This window comes from Adelges cooleyi, unplaced genomic scaffold (genome assembly GCF_023614345.1).
Source record: "Adelges cooleyi isolate 19-005CV unplaced genomic scaffold, UGA_ACOO_1.1 ACOO_flye_CR_arks_rails_tigmint_CR_PRNA_32, whole genome shotgun sequence".
In the NCBI taxonomy this organism is placed as follows: Eukaryota; Metazoa; Arthropoda; class Insecta; order Hemiptera; family Adelgidae; genus Adelges; species Adelges cooleyi.
The window spans coordinates 41528-68944 of record NW_026095991.1 but is presented as its reverse complement, the minus strand read 5'-3'; the positions used below and the strand labels follow the sequence as shown (position 1 = coordinate 68944).

The 27417-nt window shown below is 37.8% G+C and overlaps 4 protein-coding genes across 4 annotated transcripts; all 4 read right to left on the bottom strand.

The window, feature by feature from the left end:
* Positions 1–4091: 4091 nt before the first annotated feature.
* LOC126839964 (uncharacterized) lies at positions 4092–4559 on the bottom strand. Its single transcript, XM_050575432.1, has one exon. The coding sequence runs from the start codon at positions 4557–4559 to the stop codon at positions 4092–4094; it is 468 nt and encodes a 155-aa protein (XP_050431389.1).
* Positions 4560–10263: 5704 nt separating this feature from the next.
* LOC126839963 (uncharacterized) lies at positions 10264–11209 on the bottom strand. Its single transcript, XM_050575431.1, has 2 exons — positions 10467–11209; positions 10264–10408 (listed from the first exon to the last, which is right to left on the bottom strand). The coding sequence occupies exons 1-2, from the start codon at positions 11207–11209 to the stop codon at positions 10264–10266; spliced, it is 888 nt and encodes a 295-aa protein (XP_050431388.1).
* A 2069-nt stretch (positions 11210–13278) lies between these two features.
* LOC126839973 (uncharacterized) lies at positions 13279–15837 on the bottom strand. Its single transcript, XM_050575439.1, has 4 exons — positions 15657–15837; positions 15056–15124; positions 14491–14626; positions 13279–13482 (listed from the first exon to the last, which is right to left on the bottom strand). Exons 1-4 carry the CDS (start codon positions 15750–15752, stop codon positions 13343–13345), a joined length of 441 nt encoding a protein of 146 aa, XP_050431396.1. The 5' UTR covers positions 15753–15837; the 3' UTR covers positions 13279–13342.
* A 4370-nt stretch (positions 15838–20207) lies between these two features.
* Positions 20208–26487, bottom strand: LOC126839972 (uncharacterized). The gene is made up of 12 exons (XM_050575438.1): positions 26313–26487; positions 25509–25656; positions 25046–25125; positions 24790–24922; positions 24483–24580; positions 23210–23357; positions 22903–22994; positions 21905–22049; positions 21269–21354; positions 21054–21207; positions 20910–20966; positions 20208–20779 (listed from the first exon to the last, which is right to left on the bottom strand). The coding sequence occupies exons 1-12, from the start codon at positions 26382–26384 to the stop codon at positions 20688–20690; spliced, it is 1305 nt and encodes a 434-aa protein (XP_050431395.1). The 5' UTR covers positions 26385–26487; the 3' UTR covers positions 20208–20687.
* Between the last annotated feature and the right edge of the window lie 930 nt (positions 26488–27417).

Here is a 27417-nt window from a genome sequence, read left to right as displayed (position 1 = left end):
GCCGTGGGGAAACAATTGTCTAGGCGCGGGCACAGAGCGTTTCTGTGTGACGGTTGTCTCCTCACGTTTAGGAACCAAGCGGCGATGGATCAACACGAATGCCGGCGGTGTCGCGTTGTTCTCCCATCGGACGATAAAAATATCGTCGAGTTCATCAATTGGAAAAACATCGTTCCCATTCCATTCTGTATTTACGCAGACACCGAAGCTATCCTCAAACCGATCGCCCCGCCCCCGAATGCCGGTGGGACCTACGACATCGCGGAGCACGTAGCGTGTAGTTTCGCTTACTTTGTCAAGTGCGATTTCGATTCGTCACTTGACAAGTTTGAACTCTACCGGGGCGCAGATTGCATGTCGGTGTTTGTGGAACGGTTGGAACGGGACGTGAAGGCCATAGCTCGACGGTATTTTTCCCCGGTGGATATTACCCCTGCGCAGCAGGCAGTGCACGATGCGGCGACCGTGTGCTACGTCTGCCGCGAACCGTTGACACCGGCCGACAAGGTGCGGGACCATTGTCACCTGAGCGGACGATACAGAGGCCCGGCTCACAGCGCGTGTAACTTAAAACTGCGAGTACCGAACTACGTACCGATCGTGCTCCACAATTTTTCGGGTTACGATAGTCATTTTCTCACCACCGCCCTCGCCGACGACACCAATCAAATCCAAGTCATCGCCAAGACCAAAGAAAAGTACATTTCGTTGTCTAAGTTTCTGCGGTTGGACGACGAAACCGGCGGGAGTCACACAATCGTCATGCGGTTCATCGATTCATACCGGTAAGACTGATAAAAACAAAGCAGTAATTTTGGTCTACAATAACGGTATTTCTGGACAGGTTTCTGCCCTCGTCGCTGGACGAAGCCGCGCGGTCGCTGACCGACGTCCAGCTGGTGAACACCAAAACCCGGTTTCCGGACGATGGTCAGTTCCGGTTAATGAAAACGAAGGGGTATTTCCCGTACGAATACGTAAAGAGCGCAGAGGTGCTTGAGGAAACGTCGTTACCTCCACTTGACGCCTTCCGGAGTCAGTTGACGTTGTCCACCATCACGGACGAACAATACCGCCACGCGCAGACCGTGTGAACAACGTTTAACTGTCAAACACTAGGCCAGTATAGTGACGTATACATGTGCGGTGACGTGTACTTACTGGCCGACGTGTTTGAAACGTTCCGGAAGTTTATCCTCGAGCACTACAGACTCGATCCAGCTGCGTATCTGACGACCCCTTCGTTAGCCTGGGATGCGATGAAGCTAATGACAGGGGTCAAAATAGAGCTGATGACTGAGCACGAGCAGGTGCAATACGTCATGAAAAACATCCGAGGGGGGTTGGTCCAATGCAATCAACATTATGCAAAGGCCAACAATAAGTATATGGAGGACTTTGACCCAACGGAAGAGCCATCGTACATCATGCAGTTAGACGAAAATAACCTTTACGGGTGTGCGATGAGCCTTCCCCTTCCGATTGGTGAGTTCCATTTCTTAACCCCCGCGGAGCTCGCAACTTTTGACCCCCTCACCGTTTCGGACGATGCGGAATTCGGCTATTTTGTGGAGACAGACCTCGAATATCCGCACGCCGTCCACGACCACCTAGCAGATTTACCGTTCTTTCCGGAGAACATGGTTCCACCCGGAGGCAAACAGCCAAAGCTCATAGCCAACCTGATCAATAAAGAGAAGTAAGAATAACGGGGAAAATGTGTGTGTGTGTGTGTGTGTGTGGCAACGGGAATATTTATCGATTTTTATTGTTTCAGATACGTCACTCATTACAGGTGCTTACAGCAAGGCGTTGCCAACGGGGTGGTTCTCAGGAAAATCCATAGCGCGCTTCGGTTTCGGCAGAGTGCTTGGATCCGTCCGTTCATCGAAACGAACACGAGATTGCGCGCTGCGACCAGGACGAAGTTCGAGGGCAACTTGCCAAAACTGATGTCGAACTCGGTTTACGGCAAGGCGCTCGAGAACCCTGAAAAACGAACCAAAGTGCACATTGTCACGCGCTGGAGAAACGTCAAGCAGAGACTAGGAGCCGGTGTTTAGATAGCTAAACCCACGTTCGACAGCGTGGCGATCTTTACCCCGTCCATGGCGGCCGTGCAGATGACCAAATCGGTTATCAAGTACGACCGGCCGTCATACGCGGGTTTCGCCGTGCTGGAGCTGTCAAAATACATTCTGTACGACTTCCATTAAGGGTGCATGGTACCCAAATATGGCTCTAAAGCGCGTGTCATCTATGGAGACACGGATAGTCTGTTTTATTGGGTTGAAACCGACGATTTTTATGCTGACATGAAGGCTGATATCGACAAGTATGCACGGACCGCTTTGCCGGTCGTTCACACAAACTAATGGGTTTATTTTTTTATCCAGGTACGATACCAGCAACTTCAGTCCGGACAACCCATACGGAATGCCTTTGGTCAACAAAATGCTTTTATGGAAGATGAAGGACGATGCTGGTGGTAACATCGTCCTATTATTCATCGGCCTTCGGAGCAAGTCGTACTGCTCCGATTCGGTCGAACCGTCGATGAATAAAAAAAAGCTGAAAGGCATTCAACGCGCGGTCGTGGAAAAGACGATCACCCCCCAGGACTACTACGACTGTCTCGTTATCCCGAACCACAAGGTAATGAGACAGACGTGTACGTTTCGGTCGAAACGCCATAGGCTGACCACCGAAATGTGCACGAAACTAGCGATGGTGTACAAAGACGACAAACGGTACCAAATACCCAATTCGTTTTTGACACTCCCCTGGGGTCATTATCGCATCCCAGACGATGAACCGGACAGTGACTAACCGGTGGCGGTGACGATGGATTTGACAGTGTAAAATAACCCAAGACTGACTCTTTTTGTATTTTATTTTTGTATTGTTTTTTAATGTAAATAAGTAAATTAAACCAAGACTGACTCTTTTTGTATTTAATTTTTTGTTTTTTTATTTTGTAAATAATGTATAGTAATAATACAAATTAAACCAAGACTTCTTTTTTTTTTTTAAATAATTTCCCTTTAGCGATAATAATATCAGGTAATACTATTTACTAGTACAAAATATACATTGTTAAGTGTGTGTGTGTGTGTGTGTGTGTGTGTGTGGACAGGAAAACATCAGGTTTGGACATGCGTGCACAGTGCCGCGGAATAAATTACAAACCGATGAAAGTATGAGTTATTTATTCAACATATAGCCAGATGAATACAAATTTACATATTCGTACAACAAATATATATATATATAATTAATGCATAAAACATAATAGAATAATAATAATAATAATAATAATAATAAGTTTGGTACAATATTTGCCGTTACCGTCCAATGTTTTCATCCATCCAAACGCGGAGGGCTAAACATTGCGCCTTCGCACAGGTTTTGTTTTGAGCGCGGTCCGAGTGAAATGGACATACGTGTTGTTGTTGTTGGAGCATCCGGCACTTGGGACAGCCGTAAGCTTCCAGGTCGATGACCGTGCACTTCGGTAGATAGCGTTGTAGGAGGTTCCGCTTTTGAATGCCTTTGACGTACACAGCAGTGTAGCGGCTGTTAACGGCGCCTAGGACGCGCGCCAACTCCGAATACGGTATGTGACCGTCTGTATAGCGGATACCGTGAAAGTGTGTTTGCAACCAAACGTTTACTTTCGTGCTTTGCGGTGACAGCCGAAAGGTAGGCGGATTACGGTAGGCTATTAAATACGTGTTGGGATAACGCGTCCGGTTCATCTCTTGCGCGTAGAACGTTCCGTTAACCGGCGCGCCGCTCTTATCGCGCACTGTATAAACTGTAGGCGCTGTCCGTCGTACCCCGGACACGGTGAAAATTTCGTTTGACCAACTTTGCGCATAACCCTTATCAAATACCGTTTTATGTTTGCTCAGGCGTACGGCATCGCCCACGGCGAATTTAGGTTTGCCGCCTGCCGCCGCCGCCGCCGGTTTCGACAACCGGTAGAAAACAACACTCCCGGGCTCGCGGGACGCGTCGTTCGGCGTCATTCGGATGGACGTGTGCACGGTTGTGTTGTAAGCGGCGACTAGATCATCAACGAGCGGCACCTATTCGTGGTTGCCGTGCGCTGTAAACGCTTTCCACATCTTTTCTTTAAGCGTTCTGTTCCAGCGTTCGCAAACGCTCGCCTTCAGCGGCGTGTACGTTTGATAATGGTGTATATTATACTGCTCGTACACGCGTCGTGCGTCTTTATTGATAAATTCCAGACCACGATCCGTGTGCAGGTGACGACATCGTCTGTCGCTGGACTTGATTATGTGTTCGAGGGCAGCGGCCACGGTCGGACCAGATTTATTTTTCAACGGTACGGCCCAGCCGTACTTGGTGTACACGTCTATAACTGTCAGGAGGAACGTGTGATTTTTATTTTTTTTTACTTTGGAAAACTTTTTCATGTCTACGAGGTCGGCTTGCCATAAATCGTCTTTGCCGTCGGTGCGCACGACCCGTCTGGCAAACCGCCGGATAGCCGGTCTGTGTAGTTCGGTTGCGATGTGCTCGCGAACGGTCATCATCGTCAGCGGATCACACCTATTTCCCTGAGTTCCTCCTCGCACGCGATAATTTCGTTGTGCACGGAGGTATTGCCCGCGGCTTGCGCGGCTCTGAGCAAAGCGAGGCGGTCGACTATTTCGTTGGCGTCGTCCCAGTAAACATATTCTTTGTCCTTCCCCGTAACCGTCAACCGCGTAATCCCGTCACCCGTCTTGGCCGCGGCGCGAACTGCGGTCAGGTCGCGTCCGTTCTCGTTGAACAACTGTTTGATAATGTACTTATACTTGTATCCGCGGTTCGTTTTCGGTCTACCGGACGATAGCAAATGACATCCTGTGTGAATGAGAAAATTGCGATACGTGGTCAGATCGTTTTCGGTGATGAATTGCATGCGGGGTACCGAGCTGCACACCAATTCTTGGAGTCCTTTCGTGAAGGGTATTTCGGTTAACGTGCCTACTTTTATACGGTTCTTGTTGAACTGTACTGCTTTATCACCCATCACCCATGTTCCGTCTGGTTGTAGATGAATGCCGTACGACGGATTGGTTTCGGTAATACGGAATTCTTCTGCTTTTTCTTCTTCTTCTTCAGACTCATCTTTCCGGGCGCCTCGCGCTTGCGTCCGCTGCGCCGACAACTCGGCTGTTAATTTTGTCAACGGTTCAACGATCGGCGCCGCGTGGGTTCGCACGTATTCGGTCGTCACGGCCAATCCGTGCCGCAGCTCGTCTAGTTTGCGTTTTATGCTTTTCTTAGCACGTATAATTGCTTCCGTCGTAGCCGGCGATTCCATGGTTACATTTTACTGAACGGGCGCGATGCCGTCGCGCCTTTTTATATACACGTCGAAACCCATTCGATAACGTCCGTCGTTTAGATCGAAGTCCTTGACAATTGTTAAAAACGAGTACCGGTCGGTGTTCCAACACTGCGAGCACATGGATTTAAAGTCAGCGAACGTCATATCGGATTGACAGTGTTCCTGGTAAACGTGCCGAACGTTAGTCTCGTCCTGTTTGTACAAAACTATCATCGACGCGTTGTCCCAAATCCCGTGCTTCGGCGCTTTGACATACGTTTGCGTCAGGTAAAAGCTATCGATCCCGTTGTGCCGTCCGCGGCAAAAGTATTCGGCGATGTTTCTTTGTTTTTCAAATGCGACATCGTCAAAAACAAACACCGAATTAGTCTGTACTTGTTCGGGTGGAGGCACATGATCCCCGTCGGTGTACACGTGCATTTGCGCGCCGTCAACGCCCTCCATCACCTTCTTTAACATTATATATTTTGGCTGATCAGGTGTCTTCGTGTACAGGTATATGTGTTCGAAGCGCAGCCCGTTTTCGTCTGTCAAAAGGTTTACCATCGCCGTCGTCTTGCCGACGTTACTGGGCCCCGCGATAATACATCTGATTGAGGAGGGTAGGAGGGGACCGTGACGGCTGTGGTGGTCGTCAGCAGCGGCTGGGTCGTCGTCGAGCCGCAGAACGGTTAATTTGTGTTCTTGCGGTTCGAAAAACATTATAAAGGTGGTGTCGCAGACCAATGCCGTGTCCAAACGTAAACGGTGCGTCGTCGTCGAAGGTTCTCAGCGAACAAGATCGGTCGGGTTATCGTCACTGCGGTTATAAGCTCACTACTGTAATGCCCCGTGTCAACCGACGTAAACGGAAGGGACGGCGGTCTGCACCGAAAACCGGAGGCGGGCTGCGCTTCGGCAGTCTCGTAGCTGCCGCTCGTGCTGCGATGCGCAAAGCGAAACCGCTAACCGTCGCTGCGGCAGCGCGGAAGGCGTTATCCGCCGTCAACCCGGTCCGTCGGAAAGCCAGGGGAAAACCGGTTCTCCGACCGCGCACGTTGGCCGTGCCGAAAATCGGCGGTGCGTTCGCGCTTGTGCCTTTTCTCTCAGCCCTGTCAGCGATCGGCTCACTGCTCGGCGGTGCGTCCGGAATCGTGCGTGCGGTTAACGACATCCGCAATAACAAAAACGCGAAAGCCCCGGTAAAAATCGGAAGTGGCTATTTGTTGCACCGCAAGCGAAACGGATCCGGATTCTACCTCAAACCGTACCAGCCAAAAAACTGATAACCACGCTGCCCAGATCGCGGGCCCTGAGCGACGTGGATATTATAAATTACGCGACAAAGTTGGGCATATCTCATTTCCGCGGTGTGTTTATGCGCGACACGTTACCGGCTGCGCCCTTGCGGTTTGAGTGCGGCGTCGTTAATCTTGACGTCTCTACCGGAAGTGGTACACACTGGTGCTGTTACCACAAGCGCAACGATACCGTCTTGTTTTTCGATCCGTTCGGTAACCTCCCGCCGCCGCTAGAACTTCAGCGTTATTTCAGCGGTTGTCTCGTCCAATATACCTACGACCGTGTGCAACGATTCGCAACATCCGTTTGCGGTCAGCTATGTCTCAAGTTTCTGTACGCTCAATGTCGTCCGCGCACCGCTCGTTCACGTTAACCTTTCAAGGTACCGCGAGCGAGCTGGTCAGCACGTTTTTCCCCCCTATCCCGTTGCGGACCGGCGCGGAGATCGCGTTGCTCGACGTCATAGTGTGCAATTCCCGTCCCAACGTCGACGCGTCTAACAACACTTTGCGCGTGCGACGGTTGCCAGGTGTTCAAAAACGCGGTGCCAACATCGATATGTACGATGACACTGTCACCACCGGTACCGGTTCAGTGCAGATCAAATCGGACGCGCCGTCGCCGTTACCAGACGATGCCTATGACGACGTCGTGATACCCGTCGGGTCGTACGAGGTGTCCGCTTTGGCTCGCGTGCTCAAGTCACTAGTCGAAAACCTAAATCCCGATTACCGGTTCGCGCTTCATCCCAACGTCAACACGTTTGAATCGGAACTCCTGTGTAATCGCGACATCAGCTTCGCGGCCCCCAACAGCGTCGGCCCTCTATTGGGGTTTGAGCGGGTCGAGCTGCTGGCGAACACTTTGCACCGATCCGGTCGTCTGATCACCATCGATCCGCTTACGTGTATAAGAATCACATGCAACGTCGCGGCAGGTGCATTCGTCAACGGCGTTCGTAGTCGCGCGATCTATGACTTTTTCCCATCCGTCCCGCCCGGGTTTCAGATCGCAGAATCACCGCGTAATCTGATTTATTATCCAATAGCGACGGATCGTCTCGACCGCGTGCGGGTCACGATTACCGATCAGAACTCGAAGCTGGTCGACTTCCGCGGTGAACCAATCACAGTACGTTTACACGTGCGCGATGGGGTTGGTGTTTAAAAGCGTCCGCACGCGTCCGGTTCGGTACATTCAGCCGTCGACACGTTCCCGGTTAACACGGCAGAGCTTGCAAACGTTATCGGCGCTCGGCTACAAACTCGCCGCGAATCAAACCACCGTCAATGGACGTCGACGTTTTGGACATCACTCGGCGAGTCGAATTCGACGATCGCATCACTAAATACGAGTTTCACACTTATCAACCGTTCTCCAGCAACAGTCTAACGAACAACGATGAGATCCGCATCGCGATTCAACACCAGGACCTCTACACACTCCCTAGCGAATCACTGCTATGTCTGCAGGGATCCGTTGTCGTCACCCCGGCCACTGACACATCCGACGTGACCATCGTCACCAACGGATTGATGTTTTTGTTCGACGAGATTCGCTATGAGCTGAATTCAGTCGAAATCGATCGGGTGAGACAACCCGGCGTTGCTAGCACGCTCAAGGGGTACGTAACGATGCAGAAAACGGTACACGGTCGGTACGCGAACGCTGGTTGGTCGGCGAACACAACAAAAAAGTTTGATGTCGTTATACCGCTCAGGTTGATATTGGGATTTTGTGAAGATCACAGAAAACTCATAATTAACGCGCGACAAGAACTCGTTTTGCACCGTGCGAGCACCGACAGTGATGCTCTTACAACGAACGCGGCCGCCGCAAGCGTTGTGTTGGATCACGTTACGTGGAGAGTGCCGCACGTCAATGTAAACGATTCTGTTAGATTGCAGTTGCTCAAAGCGTTGGACGCGAAAAAACCGTTATCCATCGCTTTCCGTAGCTGGTAGCTATTCTCTTATCCGTCGCTCCCCCGGTCGAACAAACATTCCTGGGCGGTTAAGACGAGCACGCACACGGAAAAGCCGCGATACGTGATAGTAGCCTTGCAGACCGATCGGAAAAATAAACTCGCGACGAACTCCAGTCAGTTCGACGGATGCGGGTTGACCACGTTGAAAGTATATCTCAACTCTGAATCGTATCCGTACGATACGTTAAAAATCGATTATGCCGGTGATAAATTTTCGTTTTTGTACAACATGTATGCGAGTTTTCAAGAATCGTATTACGGCGTTCCGGTCGGAGAACCGTTGTTCACCGCAGCAGAGTTTAAGTCGACATCCCCCATCGTCGTTGTAGATTGTTCGAAACAGAATGATTTTGTTAAGAACGCACCGATTGACTTACGTATAGATTTTGAAACGGCTAGCAACGTGGCTGACAACACCGCTGCTTATTGTTTAATCGTACACGATAAAATTTTTGAATATAACGCTTTGACTAGCGAAGTGCACAAAATTTTGTAATACCAATTGATGATATAACAATACCTGTTTTTTTTTGTATATATATATATATATTTTTAAATTTAATATTCCTTTATGATTGTAAATATTTTTTAAAAATAAATAATCATTGCGTTAAAAATTTTTTTTTTTTTCCCTTTCCTTTCCTTTCTTTTAACCATTGATTGGACGGGTAACATACAAAATGAATACACAGTTTTTTTTTTTTTTTAGGTACATTACACATATTTATTTATTTCTATCGTTCGTCAAGATGATATATATATATAGTATAACAAACACACATAATATTAATCATATAAAAACAGAATTCGTTGTTACATTTTTTTATTTTTTTTATTTATGTGCCCGCGAAGCACAGGTCCGTCCGCCCGCCGTTTAATGATGCTGCTGCTGCTGCTGCTGCTAGCGTCGTCATTTTCTTCTTCTTCTTCTTCTCCCTCATAATCGTCATCGTCGTCGTCGTAGTCAGTGTTGTCGTCGTCATCGGCACTACTACTACTATTACTACTTTCAGTCTCTTCGACTGTGCTCTCCGCGTCGCTGTCGGGTAGTTCCATCACACTTGACGTGGACGACGATCTGCTCTCCTCCTCCTCCTCCGAAGACATCGTTAGATCTGGTGATAATGTAATTGGTCAATTTAGTTTTATACACTCACACACACACACACACACACACACACCAAGGTCGATGTACTTACCCACTACGTCGGTTAACGAGAACACCCTTTCTATTCGCAGCTGTATTCGCCTCACAGCTTCCGCTGCTGCCGCGTCTACCACCTGTTTCACATTTTTTTTTTTTTTTTACTATACGCTCCTTATATATATATATATATATATATATAATTATTCCCTTAATATAAAATCGACTTACGCTCATCGGTAGTAACTCTGGCAACCCGTTGTCATCATCATCGTCGTCGACGTTATGCACCCAATTGGTACTAAACGGTGGCGGCGAATTTGGCGGCGATGGTGGTGAATATCTGTAGTGCATTTTGATTTGGTTGTATGTGTGAATGTTATTAAATGGTTTAGCGTGTTCGTTTATATATGGTGTGTGTGGTTATTTCGTCCCTTCATTTTCTTTGTGTTATCATTGTACGCGGTCTAACGGGAAATAACCTTATCAGGTTTCGACCGTCATGTCATCCACACTATCGCACGGCGGTGGTGGTGGTGGTGGTGGTGGTGGTGAAGCAATGCTCCCACCGTCTGACTTGGTTACTGGTGTAGTACTCGTCTTCTCCTCCTCCTCCTCCACCACGTCGTTCCTGTTATAATTACTATGTACTAAAATATAATCAATAGGTTTTTTTTTATTTTACTTACTTATCTGTGTAACCGTCAAGTAACTCTGCTAAATTCCATTGTGAGTTAGGCATCATCATCATCGTATTAACATTTTCTCCCCATATTTCGTCGCACAGCCGTTTGTATTCTATGACCGCGATTTCTTTGTAATAACTTGGTTCTCGCGGTGGTAATCCGTGTACAGGATGATTCATCATTGCGGTGTACACCTCATCGACCGACATTGTTGCGTATCGATTTATCACCTCCACCGTCATCGCATTCTTCATCGTGCCGTATTGCTCCGTCAGGGCTGTACATATTTTCGCGTTATCATCAAGTGCCCGTACGATTGCTTCGCGATTCCACTCCAACGTTAACAAATTTTCTTCGGTCAGCGTAAGGCGGGTGTGCGCGTCGTTGATGATCAGGTATGACTTTGAAAAACATCTGGTTTTTTTAATGATAATACCGTCCGGCGGTTGTACGTGGAACGCCGCGCGTTGATTGCTGCCCACGAACCGCGTGAGATCATTAATACCCGTTACCAGTCCGACGATTTGATTTAAGCTCAAGTTCATAAATCCGTTGGAACACACAATCATCGCTGCCGGAGCATATCCCGTCTCCGTCCACGCGCATCCTATGTGTAAGAATTTTCTCTCCTTAAAACTTATCGTTATCACTTTGACCGCCAAGAGTTTCGTTTTCGGCTCTTCGCACGTCCGCTTACGTCTGCTGCTGCTGCTGCTCATGCGTATACCTTTCCCCTTTCCGGCCATTGTCGCTGTGGCAGTTCACTACTGTGTCCGTCGAGCATTGACGCTATACTAGCGCGGTTCCGTCACCGCGTTCACCCGTCCCCACCATGTGTGTGTGTGTGTGTGTGTGTGTGTGTGTGTGTGTGTGTGTGTGTGTGATAACAGGATTGTGATACCAGTAGTGAAAACAGGATTGTGATAACAGAATCGTGATATGGCCGTATCGAATCCTGTTATCACGCCCTGCTATCACGCCCTGTTATCACGACCCTGTTATCACGCCCTGCTATCACGCCCTGTTATCACGACCCTGTTATCACGCCCTGCTATCACGCCCTGCTATCACGCCCTGCTATCACGCCCTGCTATCACGCCCTGCTATCACGCCTTGCTATCACGCCCTGCTATCACGCCCTGCTATCACGACCCTGTTATCACGCCCTGTTATCACAATCCTGTTATCACGCCCTGTTATCACAATCCTGTTATCAGGCTCCTGTTATCACAATCCTGTTATCAGGCTCCTGTTATCACAATCCTGTTATCAGGCTCCTGTTATCACTATCACGACTCTGTTATCACGCCCTGCTATCACGCCCTGTTATCACGACCCTGTTATCACGCCCTGCTATCACGCCCTGCTATCACGCCCTGCTATCACGCCTTGCTATCACGCCCTGCTATCACGACCCTGTTATGGCGCCCTGTTATCACGCCCTGTTATCACGCCCTGTTATCACGCCCTGTTATCACGCCTTGCTATCACGCCCTGCTATCACGCCCTGCTATCACGCCTTGCTATCACACCCTGTTATCACGACCCTGTTATAACGCCCTGTTATCACGCCTTGCTATAACGCCCTGTTATCACAATCCTGTTATCACGCCTTGCTATAACGCCCTGTTATCACAATCCTGTTATCAGGCTCCTGTTATCACGATCCTGATAACAGGAGCCTAATAACAGGGCTACATACGGCCAAAACATACTACTTACAATAATTACTTAAATTTTATTCGCGTCTCCATAATATGTTTAGTCTTTTTTTTACTTACTTTTGCGTTGTATAAATTTATGATAATTTAGTCAGGGACTAGTTAACTAATCAATACCTTTCCGATAAAATTAAAACTCTGCCATTATGTGTCGAAGTTAAATAAAGTGTTTATATTTCAAAAGTTTCAAATGTCGCTATATTTATCACTATACAATAGTTGACGAAGATGAATCCCTGGTTTGATTGCCAAGATTGACTCAGCCCTTCCAGCAAATATGGTCGCAAAATTTTACATTGTACAACAGATATTTTTTAGAGATTTGAATAATTATCATTATCCTCATGTATTTTAAGGTAAGGTTCTTGAATCATTTTCTATTTGACTTGTTTTCCATTTATCAATAAATTAAAACATTTTTTTTTTTACAATGTTTTTAGATGGCCGGTATGTTCGATAGCACGAGCAACATTATAATATAGAATATAGACCTTAACAATACAATAATATTATCAGTTTGTTTTTTGTCGTTGTTCTCACGACCGTTAGCTGGAGGATCGAGACGTCCCCTCGTTGCTTAGACTCAAGAAGTAGTATAAGTTCGTTACAAAGAATAAAATACGTTTCAATTTTAAAATAAACATAGTACTTATTCCTGCCTTCGGACTTCATCTTGTAAAACATTCGATAATATTCGACAATATTATTAATACATATAATTATTAAATTATAAAATTTCTAGTAGTTGTATAGTATATAGTGTAGTTTTTTTAAATTCTGAAACTAAGATGTAAATTGTAATTATCTGTATATTCTTAATACGTTTAATAGTAGGAAAACTAAATATTTATCTTATTAGGATGTTAAGCTCTCGTGTTGTGGTTTGTGAGCAAACAAGTTATTGTACAATTATGTTAATAATATTAAGATGGCGATTAATTCGTGTTATACAACAATTACTAAAATTTTTTTCGCGTCTCCATAATATGTTTAGTCTTTTTTTTACTTACTTTTGCGTTGTATAAATTTATGATAATTTAGTCAGGGACTAGTTAACTAATCAATACCTTTCCGATAAAATTAAAACTCTGCCATTATGTGTCGAAGTTAAATAAAGTGTTTATATTTCAAAAGTTTCAAATGTCGCTATATTTATCACTATACAATAGTTGACGAAGATGAATCCCTGGTTTGCTGCAGCTTGGAAAGAATATCTTTTAGATCCGGAAGACTTATAGTGGCGTACAACAATAATTTAAAGTTGATCTTGTTTATTCTTCCTCTATTATTACCTATAACTAACATTTTAAAACAGATTAAAATTAATAAAATGTTTAAATGGGTTAAATATTGAACGTTAGACGTATATAAGAGATTAACGTATATGATATATATATATATATATATATATATATATATATATATATATGCTTATTTATTTGAAAGTACTTTATAACTTTCAGTTGATAAACAGTTCTTTAAAGTCGAAAATTCCTGAAAACCTGTGACCTCCGCGATACCAATATGCCGAATCGTGGGTACGTAGCACTGATCCTACTGAGTACTGGTCTGTTGTTATTTTTAGACTATTTTGGAAAAAACTAAAATTTCAAAATGTTAAATAATATTTTTAAAACAATGTTACATTATGTGTCGTACGCAGTACGATATTGTATACATTTGTGTAGGTATAATTATTTTATAATACAAATTGAACTACGAAACATTTTTGTGAAAGAAAAAATACAATTTAAAATCATATATATTTTACTTAACCCCGACTCTGTTCTAACGACTAATAAATAAATTATTTATAAGCAATAAACTATTATTAACCTAACCTTGTATTATGAAACCTTATATCTGTGGCAACGCGTTTTACCCATAGTTGAGGCGTTAAGCGCAATAGTAGCCTAACCGACAAAAATTAAATAACTAAGGTTATGATATATTTGTGTTCAAAATTAAACATATTTTAATACAAAACCAGTCTATTTTTCATTTTTTTTTTATTTTTCACTAGATATCAGCACTGTATACGTTGTTGCATTAATAAGTTCCATGATGAAAATTAAAAAACTGTAATACTCCTGGAAACCATTTTAAAGCATAGGCCACTGTTGCGCTGAATGCTTTAGTTAATAGGAACAATAAATAAAAAAACATGTCTAAGCATAGTAAAAAAAAAAAAAGTATTTAAAATAAATTACTATTTTAAAATCCGACGACCCTTTTAATATCACTAGAGATGGAAACATAGTATTTAAACGGTAAGTCGAATACCGAACACATAAAATCATAGTTACCGGTTAAACCTGGATGTAATTTTAACCAGCCAATTATTTTAACGCGGTGTTCAGCGAATACTTTATGGGCCAAAGTTCCAATAAAAATAAATCCTTTGTTGCGCTTGTCTGCAAAATTCCATATCGCATCTATAACCTGACGTATGTTTAAGGCTTTCATTAAATATCAATTACACAATTCTATAAAAATAAGTTTGAAATGGTACCATTAAGCATTTATGAAAAGCCAGCACAGTCCAAACCAAACGTATCAGAAAAGTTAGAAGTAAACAACGTATACTATAAACTAAATGTTTATAAAATATCGAGTTTTTTTTTGTTTACTTATCAACATAAACATTAGAATAAATACCGTCAAACGAGCCAACATGGAGCATTATGGGTAATTTGGGGCATCGGTCAAATATATTATATTCTAATGTATATATTTTTACACATATGCCCCAAATTACCCATAATGCCCCAAGTTGGCCCGCTTGACGGTAGTTATCCTATTTGAAAATATTAATAAAAACACATGATTATTATTATTCATGTTTTAGACTTTTGCTAAAATTATGGTTACCTGATCTGTTTCCTCTTCGGTAAGATCGTCAAATCTAGCTTCGTTTAGATCAAATTCCGTTTCTTCTGACTGACAATTAATAATAATTAAGCACGCGGTATTGTTAGTTTACGAGTCAATTAATAAAAAAAATTATTGTGCTGAATCATTTAAAATATGAGTTTTTGTGCCATCGATACTCGCTCCTTTCTATCAACGGTTTGAGTGTATTTTATAATGTTAGGCGCCACTTACACCGGAATACATGTATACGTGGTTATTGGATTCAGATTTTCAACAAAAAACTATAACACTGTAATGCTTTAGTCTCAATGCGATAGCTGAAAAGTTATTTCAGTTTATAAGTGGACATTATAAATGGGGCACCTATATTGGGAACGGAGTGTTTTCAACATTTTTAAGAATTAGTATCAATGAGAGTATGATAAAATAATTATTGCGTTTGTAATCTTTTATTTTTATTTTTCTTCGGTAAAATAAAAATACTGCCCCGGATTGTTTTTGAGTTGAGAATATTTAGCTGAGCATTTAAACTAGATGATTATGGAAACTTCATAAAATACATTAAAAAATTATTTAGAATCACAACAAAACTGGTTACCTGTTCAGCCTTCTCTACAGACAATTCGACCGTTTTTCCCATCTGATAATTATTAATAAATATAAAACACATAACAATTAGATATTTCGCCTTCATTTTTTTCCTACTAGTTAAAAAATTTTAATTGAGGCTAAAAATGTACGAGTGTCATACTATGCCGTGGCTGGTGTGCAGAGTACTTAAACAAACTATAGTTTACACATATGGTAGTTATACGTTTTTTTCTTTTTTTTAGCTGTAATAATAAATTAGAATTATTTAATAATACGTTCAATAGTATTATTTAAATACGATTATTTTGGTAAGACAAATTATTTACTCAAAACAACTTATAAAGTATAATATTATGTACATACAATAAAGAGTACGTCGTTGCGTTTATTATTTTAGAAAACCGACCGCAAATTTCTTAAAAAACTAACTGCTGGTTTTGGACAAACACAACTTGGAAATCCTAAATGCCCACAATTTACAAACCATTGAACACAATTTTTTTCAATTTTTCAGACAGTTTACACCAATTTTAGAAATTTGAATTTAATGAATTCTGAAGTTTATTTATATATATATATATGTTTAATACTTAGATTTACTGTAAAAAAAATAAAATGTTATGTTTATTTCCTTGTGGTATAACAATAATAATCTGTTCGTTTGTGTTTGACGCAAAAGACAATGTTATTTGTATAACAACAAACCGATACATATGTTTCTAATAATATAAAACACTTATGTAAATTCGAACATAAGTTTCATATTTTTAGCTTCGTTGCAGTGCTAAAACGGTAAACTGTATATGCAACGTTGTGTTTAATTTGTGCCTCGATGCGGAGCTTAGAATGTATTGTATTTACAATGATGTATTTTAATATATATATATTTTTTTTGTGTCTGTACCTACGATGTGATGTCTTGTAAACCTCTGATCCGATTTCTTCGTGCAGCAACTGTACAGATCAGAAACCATACCTGCATGGCACTTTAGTGTGCCAAAAATAAATAATAATTCAACCCTTCCCGTTTAAAATAAAAAATTTACATATTTTACAAACTAAAATAACGGCGCTCCGTATTTTTTTGTTAAAAATAGTTCCAAATTTGTATGGAATATTCTTTTAACACACTACTACTGTAAACACAGTATTACCGATAAACATTGACGAACCAAAAAAATATCGTAAACCCTTTTCTCTAACAGGGATAGGCACAAAAAAAAACCACATCATTGCAAAAGCAAAAGTCTCTTGGCTCCACGTCCAAGGTAAACGTATTTATACGAATAAAAATCGCCATTTTTACCACAACTGTAGAATCTGTCACCATATTTTGGATGTTCGATCCGCAATAGTAAAAAAAAAAAATTTGAGTGCAATGATATAAAAGTATAGTGCAAATTGCAAGTATAAAAAAAAACTAGTTATTTTCTCCGCTCTGCAGAAAAACATTAAATCGTGGATATTATGTGATCTCTTATACGTTATCACTTATATTTGTCTTTTAACTCTTATCCCTAATCTTTTATCACTTATCTCTTCATATTTAAAATATATTTTTTAATATTGTCACGTGAAAATAGCAACATTACATTTTTTGTATCCAGCCCAATAGCATATCCATGTTAAAGCCAGTACAGTGGGTTTGAGGCACGAGTATGCTATAGGGGCACAGATATAATATATGAATTATTAAAACTCAATGTGATAACATTACCCTCAAATTATTGCTTTGATACGGATCTGTAATAGTAGAAACACACATATCAATAAAGGCATTGTACCCAGTAACAATAATGTTTATAAAAATGTATTTCTGTTATTAGGGTGAATAATTCTATACTAAAAATTCTTTTAGAAAATTAGTGTAATTTAATAAACATTCGGTTCGCTACATTATAAAATATTAAAGATACTTTGTGTAAGTTGAAAATTATCACAGTTTGCGCCATTTCCCGACACTGCTAAGCTGGTTTTCTAAACCAAGTATTAGAAATTGAACATTCGTCTATCCATCGAAAAGATAAACAATTTAAAATAACTGTTGGTTAATTATTTGTAAATAAATTTCTTTTTATAATTTTCAACGTATAAAATGAGGTCTTAAGAAAATCATAGGTTGACAATATTCTCGAATCAGACATTCTGTTTTAGGTTTTTTTCACACAGATCTTGGGATTTATTCTTTTGCAACCAATACATGTATGATTTGAATATCCACCCAACAAAATATATTACAGTTAAAAAAATATCATGTGTAAAAACACAGACAATGATTACGTGTACCATTTGTATACGTAGTCTTCTGGTTTGACTATTTGTATTAAAATGCAAACGATTTGTGATTTTACAAACGTAATACTGTAGGCACTCGACAGCAAAATGAGTGTTAAAAAAGTTTTAAAACAAAATCAAAATTAGAAAAGCTAGTACACTGTTGATGGGGCATAGGGGGGGGGGCGAGGGAATCACAGGACTAAAATAATTATTACAAGTAGAAACATATGTAAATTTATCGGTTGTTCTTTGTAATTACAAAAATCAAGTTGTACCTTTTTTGTGTATACAAGTGTCCCACAATCTACATTATCGAGTATTTTAATGCCCTACACTATTTAGATTTTTACAAGTGTTAGAGTTATTAGCATTAGAAGTAACAGACGTGCGGTGAAGGGGTAAAATATTTTTTCGGTCATTTTGCAATCTTTAAGAGATGCTTAAGCCAATACTGAGATAGCTGTACATCTAAATTCCAGTAAGAATATTTGAATGATATGAAACTGTCAACTGATAACTAAATAATATCCGATGCTTGTTCAGCTGTAGTTAGAGTTAAAAACTTAATCAAAGAGTTTTTTGTTTGTTTTTTTAACCAGCCCATAAAAACACAAGGGGGACCAGTTTTCAGTAATACTTCCCTAATCAAAGAGTTAATTGTTAAGTCAAGACTTATTTATTGTCTCTTACAAGTAAGAGACAATAAACTATGAGAATAAATTTGATTTTTTTTTCTCTTCACTTGTATAAAGTAACAATAAAGTAGTCGACGTTTAGATTTGTTGTATCCAATAATACGCAGAGATCTCTGCAGTGTGGCATTTATTATTTAATACTTCTATTGCTTATTTATTGTCAACAACTTATTAGCAAATCAATATTTTTATCAAATAAACTTCAAAAAATTTTAATTATCACAAAAAAAAACCCACAATATCTGGTTTGAGCTGCGTACTTATCATTTGCAAATTCGCATCGAAGCATTTTATTGTGATAAAATCATATTTAGATTTGACAATTGCTTTGACCCAACTTTGCTAACTTTTGAGAGACTTCTGACCGTACCCGATTTATCCATCTCTCTATATTTGATTGGTTGTGTGGCCAAGAAAACGCTTAAATGTGAACCTTTGGATACCGGACCCTCTGTAGTTTAATAAGAAATACAATTTTTTTATTATGTAATTTTAATACAATGTGATCTCAATTTTTCACAATATTTTTTTACCTCTCTCCTAAGTTTTTTTGATATCATTTTTTGAAACTTAAATGTCAACTTTTATATTTCATCAATTTTTTAAAATTAGAATTATGTACTAAATCTAATGTACTATTGCACATTGTAGAGGTGTGCCCTATCACAAAGTTTGAAGAAGGGCTGGAAAAACTGCACGAGTATGGCCCAGACGCAGCGAAATGGCTTGAGGAACTTGCTGTGCGATTATAATTATTTAATTTCTAGTTTTATAATTGTTATTTATTTATTCATTTTTGTTTCTAATTATATTTTTTATTGTTCATTTTCATAGAAATTTATCATTTTTTATATTGTAAAAACAAGATTATGTTGAAACAATTAAAATATAATAAATAAAAAAAAATCATTTTTGATTATGTTAAATTTTATTTGAAATTGTTACCATATATATAAGCCGATATGTCATATGCATAAATAAATGTACTAAAAGTGTTGACGGCTATTTCAAATAGGCATTTATTTATTTATAGTACGGAGGAGCTGAAACAATTAAGTTTTTTACCGGTTATCTATTAACCTCTAGAGCCTAGAGTGAAATAATACCAATATTAGGCGCCCATATAGGCTGCAAAGAACGCCCTATAAGAGAAGCGAGTACATGCCTGTATATATATTTATATTATGTAAAATAGAGCTTTGTATAATAGTTAAATGTTATAAAACTGGTATTTTCAATAACTTTTGTTTACCTGAATCAATAGTGAAGTCACAAAAGTCGTAAACTGCCTATTCCATACACTCATAGCTGTCAGTTTTATGTCAGTATAATTTTTTTTATTACCATACTCAAAAGAATACTACCACATTATTACTAGAAAATCTTAGATTGATAAACTTTTTTTTTTGGTGATTTTTTTTTCAAAATGTTTTTAATATTGTTGATATAAGTGTTTGTATTCCTTAGTTTATTAGTTAATACATAAATACTTTCATATTTTAACATAAAATACATTTCTAACAAGTCACATTTTTGATGTTTTGTAAGAACCTTAAATTAAAATTAAACGATATTATGGTATGTGATAATAAAGATAATGATAACAGATTAGAGTAGGCATATAACATAAGTATAGTTTACATAATAAGTGGTATATTCAAACAAAAATACTGTGTCATTTTTGAATTGCCGCAGTTGGACATTTGTATTGATTTGTCATATACATTTTTTTATTTAAATCACACGTTAGAACAGTTATTCTCATATTTTGATAAATTTGTTTTTTTTTTACTAAAGAACAAGTTTTACGGTAACATATTATACTGATGAAACTAGGTATTACAAGTGATAATACACAACGAGTGGCATAACAAAATACTAGTATATATATATTGCATATTTCTATATATATATATTTATTGAATTGAACGACAGTGTCTAATTAAGTATGAGACGGCATATTATTATGACAAATTATTGAAACATTATTTGTGAAACGTTTTAATCGTTTTGATTAAATTTGTGGGTTCTTCTTAAAGTAATAACTTATCGGAAACCACGCTGGATCAAATGTCCATCTCTGCAGGACTGAAAGAACTCCACATTTCTTGTTCCATGCTTCTTCTGAAGTTCGCGAAATTTAACATGTACTGTCCACCTAAAAATCACAAACAAGACAAAATATAAAGTTTGGATTACTAAAAATAAATATTAAAATGTTTTTTTAAACAAGTATACATACAGTTTACTTGAGAATAGATGCAGCTATTAAAAACCATAATACATACCATTCCATTGATAGTCGAAATGTTCCTCCCAATGGTTCCTTTCGGCAGAAGTAGCCCCTAAACAGAAAACGTATAAAAGGTGTATAAGATATTGTTGAAAAAATCTGACGTCAATCTGGTGACATTATTAAAAATCATAATCACCACGATATTGTCCGAATTTTTTTAAAATTTTTCTGAGTGTATATAAGTCTGTGTGTGGTTCTTTTGTCTTGTAATATTTAACCATGTCATCGAGTAAAATATGGTTTCTTTCCACATCCTTTGGGAGTATATCCTTAAATAAAGTATACATCGCCTAAACGGGTTTTTTTTTTTAATACAAAACTCATACAATTTTGAACACTAATATTTACTACCTTAACTGCATCACATAACAGATTTGGAAGATAACCTCCGTTTATAGCTCTGGTGAAGCCATTGAGATTCATTCGGCGTTGTCCATCTGGAAAACATCAATATATCATAATTCATAAACTACATTTATAAACGACTAAAAGTAAAACAAAATAGATATTAAAATGTTTTAGTGAAGTGTAAAATTTCCAAGAAATATGGAGCTAAATAGAATAATCAATAATGGTATTTTTGAACTTGCATGATGTACAAATATATAGGTATCCTATTACATTAAAATTGCTATTAATAATAAAGAAAAAATAATAATAAATAAAAATAACAACAAAAAAAAATGTATAATATGTTATTTTGTATTTAATAATTTTAGTTGAAATGTGGACAACGACGTAATTTGTAATTATTTATTGTGTAATTGAAAGCTAAATGTTACTTTACAAATAAATGTAGTTACAGCAGCACTATTGATAGTGGGTCAAATTATTTCCTTCTTAAGACCTACACAAGTTATTTTGTATGTATAAAACACCTATAAGTAAATGTTGGGTTAGGTTTAAAACTACAATATTTCTAGTGAAAACTGTGTGTATGCCTTCAATGTACGGTCGTTAAAAGCAGTAGTTAAAAATCATATTTACCTTGCGTTTCCCCGTAGTTACGTATAATATATTCAATATGAGTCACAGGAATTTTTGTTTTATAATATTCAACTAGTTCTTCGAAGGAAATACTATTTCTGTCCTCTGTTTCTAGAGTTATTTTCTTAAATTCATCGTTTATCAACTGAAAGTTTTTTTTAAGTAGTTAAATACATGTTCCATTATTTCGTTTACAACTTATTATTACTTCTAGGAAACCGACGCATACAAATTGCTTCCATTTCTTATCGTAACTTTTAGGGTCATAAACTATCAGTTAGGTTATGCATTGCATGTAGCCGATATTTTACACAGAAGTTGCCTTACAAGGGTATACAAATTCCCTCCCACGGTTCATTTTAAGCAAAGAAAAGTTTTATAGTTTTACATACACACTTATAATATGTAAGTTTGTACTTTATTTTTAAATAATTATACATAGTATATGTTTCACAATGTATGTGCAGTATACTATAGCTAATGGTAATAGTACTAATTGTGCATACTGTTATAACAATAACAAACCATCAGTCTATGCGTTTTAAATGTACTACTCATAATTTGTCTATTAATACTCTGTCAAATAAAGTTTCATGTTATTGATCCTTAAGGGAAAGTTTTCCATGTTTTGGTTATGCAGTTGCATCGTCGGAGGCAACTAGTATTGAACTTTGACGACTATACGGAGATGGGATGCAATAATTATGCACCGTAGATAAGAAATCAATTAATTGATAATCTTATCTACCTAATCTAATCTATGCTAATCTATAGCAACATGTATGGACATTATACTACGTTTATCGAATTATCATTTATAGGCTTAACTCTACTGTTATTCGCCTTTATTAGTCTGTTGGGTAGTAATACCATTAATTATAAATATTAATATTTATTAATATTTATAGTCAATGGTAATACCCAGTTTTACTCCATTGTAACTGGCGAGTGCGCACAATTAAAATATAATTAGAAGTAACATAATACTTTTCACACACCTTTTTACTAAATCTTGGTATGTAACCATCAGACCCGGCCCTTTGAAAATCATCAATTTTCATTCTGTATTGATCATCTTCAAATATTGCCTCTAAACATACATTTTTTTTCTATTACAGTACAATTTTATAGTTTTCAAGCTTAAAAGTATATTTTCGTCAACTATTTAAATAAAAATACCTATTAAGATTCAAATTACATAATTTACTATTTTTTTTTTAAGATTTTCTTACTTATGAGTTTGCATGTTACTTTTAGAGTGGTACCTAATTCAAGAACTAAAATACTATAGCGTTAACATTTTACCGTCTTCTAAATTGTGTTCGGTTCCGTAATTTTTCGCAGTGTTTTGAAATTCAATGTCGTTAAAGCCACCATAGTAAAAACTCATGTGTACATCGCTAACATAATCCGATTGTTTATTTTTCATCTTGTTAAATAGATGTTCTATTTCCTGAAAATAGTAGACAACAAAATATAATATGTGATTCGAGACTGTTTTTAACTAACTCGACAAACTATTTTTACTCTATTGTCTAATTTACGCCAACAAAATATAAAATTAATATTTTAAAAAGTCCAAAAAATGTCCTAAAAATAATTTACCATCTCAACGTGGATTTGGTCTTCCTATAACACCCTAAGGTAATTCATATATACATATTTCTAAATAATTAGGCAGACTTGTAGAATTTATTAAATTGTACCTTAAACCGTCAAATTTGACACTGCGAATCGGTTCACGGTCATTTCCCCAAATCCAAAATCCCGAAAAATACATACAAATACAAAAGTACTACATGACCAGGACTAGTGTCGTGTATTCTTCGATATTTTTTAATTCTTTAATTTCAACTTTAATAATAACTCTTTAATATGTTAATTTTGCATTTTTACAATGTCTGTAAAACTGATGTTTGGGAAACTTGGTATTCCTCGCAAAAAGTGACGTACGTCTTCTAGATGGCACTTTCAAGATTTGCCCTTGTAGATACTCGTAACCTAACTTTATCTACTCCTAACCTAACCTATTCCACTCATTTTCATGTTTCTCCATCGAGTTTTTAAAATTTTGGGCATCGCCAAAAAAGGCGCAGCTTTGAGAAGAAAAAGTTCTCGAAACAGCTATGCCTTACGTAATCTGCGATGATAGAGATCCAAATGAAGTAGGCGGACACCGATGTAGTTATATAAGATTTTAATTATTTTAGAGTACGTTGACTCCAACGCAGGGCTAAACTGTCGAGTTCCTTCGCATCTTGGGACTCAATCGTTCTATACATTTTTTATAATTGACAATAAATCCACAAATAAACTATACCCAATAGATTTTTTGTCGGGGTAGCAACTTGTCGGGATAATGGTATATTGGGATTTTGAACGGTGATCCTGTGAATTAGATGCTTTTAGTCAAAAACCTTGCTAAACCCTGCTTATTTGAAGGGGAAGTGGGGAAGGGGTTCACAAAAGTGATAAAAAATATTATATTTCATGTGCATACTATGTATCTATGTGCATAGGTGAACTTAATGTGTTCATGCAAATAGCTAATATAATACAAAAATAAAACAATTCATACCGCCCGAATTGCAATTTCATCACGCCAAGGTTTTGGAAGATCACCAGTGTTTATGGCCTTTCTAAGTGCAGAGAAATTTAAATGTTTTTGTCCAACAACTAAAAATCACCAACATAACATAATTACTATGTACAAATTATTATAAATAATATTAAAAACAATATTAATACTGATAGTCGTTTTACAACGCAGACCAAACAACAAGGTTTAAAATTATTTCAATGATCGCGTAAATGTTGAAACTACAGTTGTAAATATTTCTAATAAAAGTACAAAACTCATTATTTACAGAACATTTGCTCTTTACCGTATTTGCTTATAACATATTCGATTTGAGGTAATGGAACTGTTAGTCCATAATATTGAATCATGTCTTGGCTGGTAATATGGTCTCCGTTTTTTTTGTTTGCGATTATTTTATTGAATACAGCATCGATTGCCTAGACATTTTTTTAAAAACTCGTATAAAATTATTATTAAACAATTTTGAATAGTTATATTCATTAAGCATAATATCATTGTGTTAAAACAATAATAATAAAACACAATAATTAACAAATCACCTGCTTAGAACATATGTTTATGCAGCCTTCAGACGCAGCTTTTGTAAACTCCTTTAAATCCATTCTGTTTTCACCTTTACCTAAAAACCACCATACTATGAAAAAACCCAGCATATTTGAGTTATAAAAAGCTGTAGTATAAAGTTGAAAATGATGTAAATTTTTGTTTTGTTTTCTATTTTTAATTCAAACATAATATTTTTCAATACCGTTAATGTACCTTTCATGTACGATTTCTAATATAATAATAGTCATTCTTCGCGAAGCAATTGGTTCTAATATCTATACACCTGCTGCATGAAGAATTCGGTTCGATGGTTTAGGGCATATCAAAGGACAAGTTGCAAAAAATACAAAATGAAAACACATAATTGTATAAACAATAGCTTCACAGCTTGATAAAATATTCCATTTTTTCGGGGTGACATAAATGTGACGTGTAATACAAATTAATCAAGATTACTTTGACTTTCCGCCGTACACTTGTGGCCATAAGTCTCTATTACGCTTAAGAGTTCACTTTGATCTTCGTCTTTATAATAACTACGGAAATGATCGTGGTTAATAAAGTCACTTTCGCCTCTTATCGTGTCCCATAGAATTTCTATTTCCTGAAAGTCGTAATGCAATAGTATAATAAGTGTTTTTTTTTTTTAGCCAATTTCATAAACAATTTTTTACTATTTTGTGAAATACTATTGTTTTAAGTTTTGTTTTCCCTAAATAATCCGTCAGAGAGTACAAATTAAATTATTTTTTGTTGGGAGGAGTGGGAATAGCAATTTTTTTTTTTAATTTAATAATAATACTTCTTTGTTCAAGTGTGTGCTATGAGTTGTCAAACAATATAATAGAGTTTCGAATTTCAAAAAAACCGAGAAACAGACGTTTGCTACTCCCACCTTGCATACATTCTGCTTATACTGGCGAAGTACATACTAATGCAAATAATACACAACAGTACATGCATAATATGCAGGTATGCACGGGTATTGGTGCACTAATAACTGTGAAGATTATAATAAACTGTTTGTATAAAAAATAAACAAAGAAGTTAATTTAATATGTATTGAAGTTTTAGATTTATTTGTTTCCTGATGTTATATGTAATAGAAACGGGGAGGTGAGTTTATAGGGACACTATACCTCTCCACGTTCTACCTCATATAGACAATAAACCCTCTATTTAAATAAATACCATTAATTTTAAGATAATAATAATAATTTGTTAATATGAATAAGGAATCGTTGAAAAATCTATAATTACCACTTCATCCATTGAGTCAACCTTTGGAATATAATACGTTAAACAAAACAATAAAATATACTTTGTAAACATATTTTTAATTAAACTTTTTCGTGCTTATAAAGATAATATATTTTTTAGAAGAAAGCCAACACATAAATGGTTCTTATGCTGAATAATAACCGATTATTTTAGTAGATGTATTTTTTAGCGACGCAGCTTCAAGACACCTGTGTTTATATAAGGTACTTGTTTTCTTATGATTTATTAATTTGGGCTTTGTATGGATGAAGAGCGTAAAGTAATATTAAGTCTACTATAATAACGTATTTGTTTAACGACGTTTTATAAAATATAGCATGAATAAAACAAAAACATTTCAACTATTAAATTGCATATTTACTATAACATATCGGAGACAGTTTATTAGGCCATGCAAGGGCCATTACTGCCGAATGTCAAACCGGTAAATTGAGTGTGCTAACATACTGCCACTCCCATACAGCTTTTAATCCATGTAGGGCCATCACTACCTACCTAGTAGAGATTATAATTTATAAAAAATGTTTTAAAATTATCCGCAAATTGAACATTGTCTATGTGAAGCCATGACAGTAATCATCATAATAACCGAATACATTTTCGGTGGCTGTTTTACAAATTCTTTACACTTTGGTCCTTTAAATATTTATACATTTCATTGAGTTGTTGTACTTTTTATTCAAAGGTCAACATATAATAAAATACAATACATTTTAATTGAAATATTAGATCTGAGCATTAACATGAACAAAAGTCACTTTATGGAAAGAGAAAGCCAAATAATCAAGTGCAAGTATATAGTAGTATATATGTAAATATGGGTTCTTCCATGTATAATCAACACAATTTCTTTTAATTTCTGACTGTATCAATTTTTTTTCGTTTTCAATAAAAGGGATAGATTTTTTTTTCTTAATTTTATTTTTTCGAGCAGTTTTGGGGATTTAGTTCAGAAAACTAAGATCTAGAATGGAACTATAATATACACAATTTTCTCAACAACATCTGTGGTCAATCTTTTTTTTTTTAAGGAAAACCCCGAAAAAAGGGGAAAATTACACTTTGACCGCAGTCGATTTCCAGG

Excerpts from the sequence above, each read along its gene's own strand:
- LOC126839972 (XM_050575438.1), bottom strand. The coding sequence starts at position 26,384 with ATGTTTACAAAGTATATTTTATTGTTTTGTTTAACGTATTATATTCCA. Across the intron at positions 25,657-26,312 it reads TTGACTCAATGGATGAAGTG|GAAATAGAAATTCTATGGGA; the intron begins GTAATTATAGAT and ends TACGACTTTCAG. Across the intron at positions 20,967-21,053 it reads AAAATTCGGACAATATCGTG|GGGCTACTTCTGCCGAAAGG; the intron begins GTGATTATGATT and ends TTTTCTGTTTAG.
- LOC126839963 (XM_050575431.1), bottom strand. The coding sequence starts at position 11,209 with ATGGCCGGAAAGGGGAAAGGTATACGCATGAGCAGCAGCAGCAGCAGA. Across the intron at positions 10,409-10,466 it reads CTTGACGGTTACACAGATAA|GAACGACGTGGTGGAGGAGG; the intron begins GTAAGTAAAATA and ends TAATTATAACAG.
- LOC126839973 (XM_050575439.1), bottom strand. The coding sequence starts at position 15,752 with ATGAAGGCGAAATATCTAATTGTTATGTGTTTTATATTTATTAATAAT. Across the intron at positions 15,125-15,656 it reads CTGTAGAGAAGGCTGAACAG|TCAGAAGAAACGGAATTTGA; the intron begins GTAACCAGTTTT and ends ATTAATTGTCAG. Across the intron at positions 14,627-15,055 it reads CCGAAGAGGAAACAGATCAG|GTTATAGATGCGATATGGAA; the intron begins GTAACCATAATT and ends AACATACGTCAG.
- LOC126839964 (XM_050575432.1), bottom strand. The coding sequence starts at position 4,559 with ATGACCGTTCGCGAGCACATCGCAACCGAACTACACAGACCGGCTATC.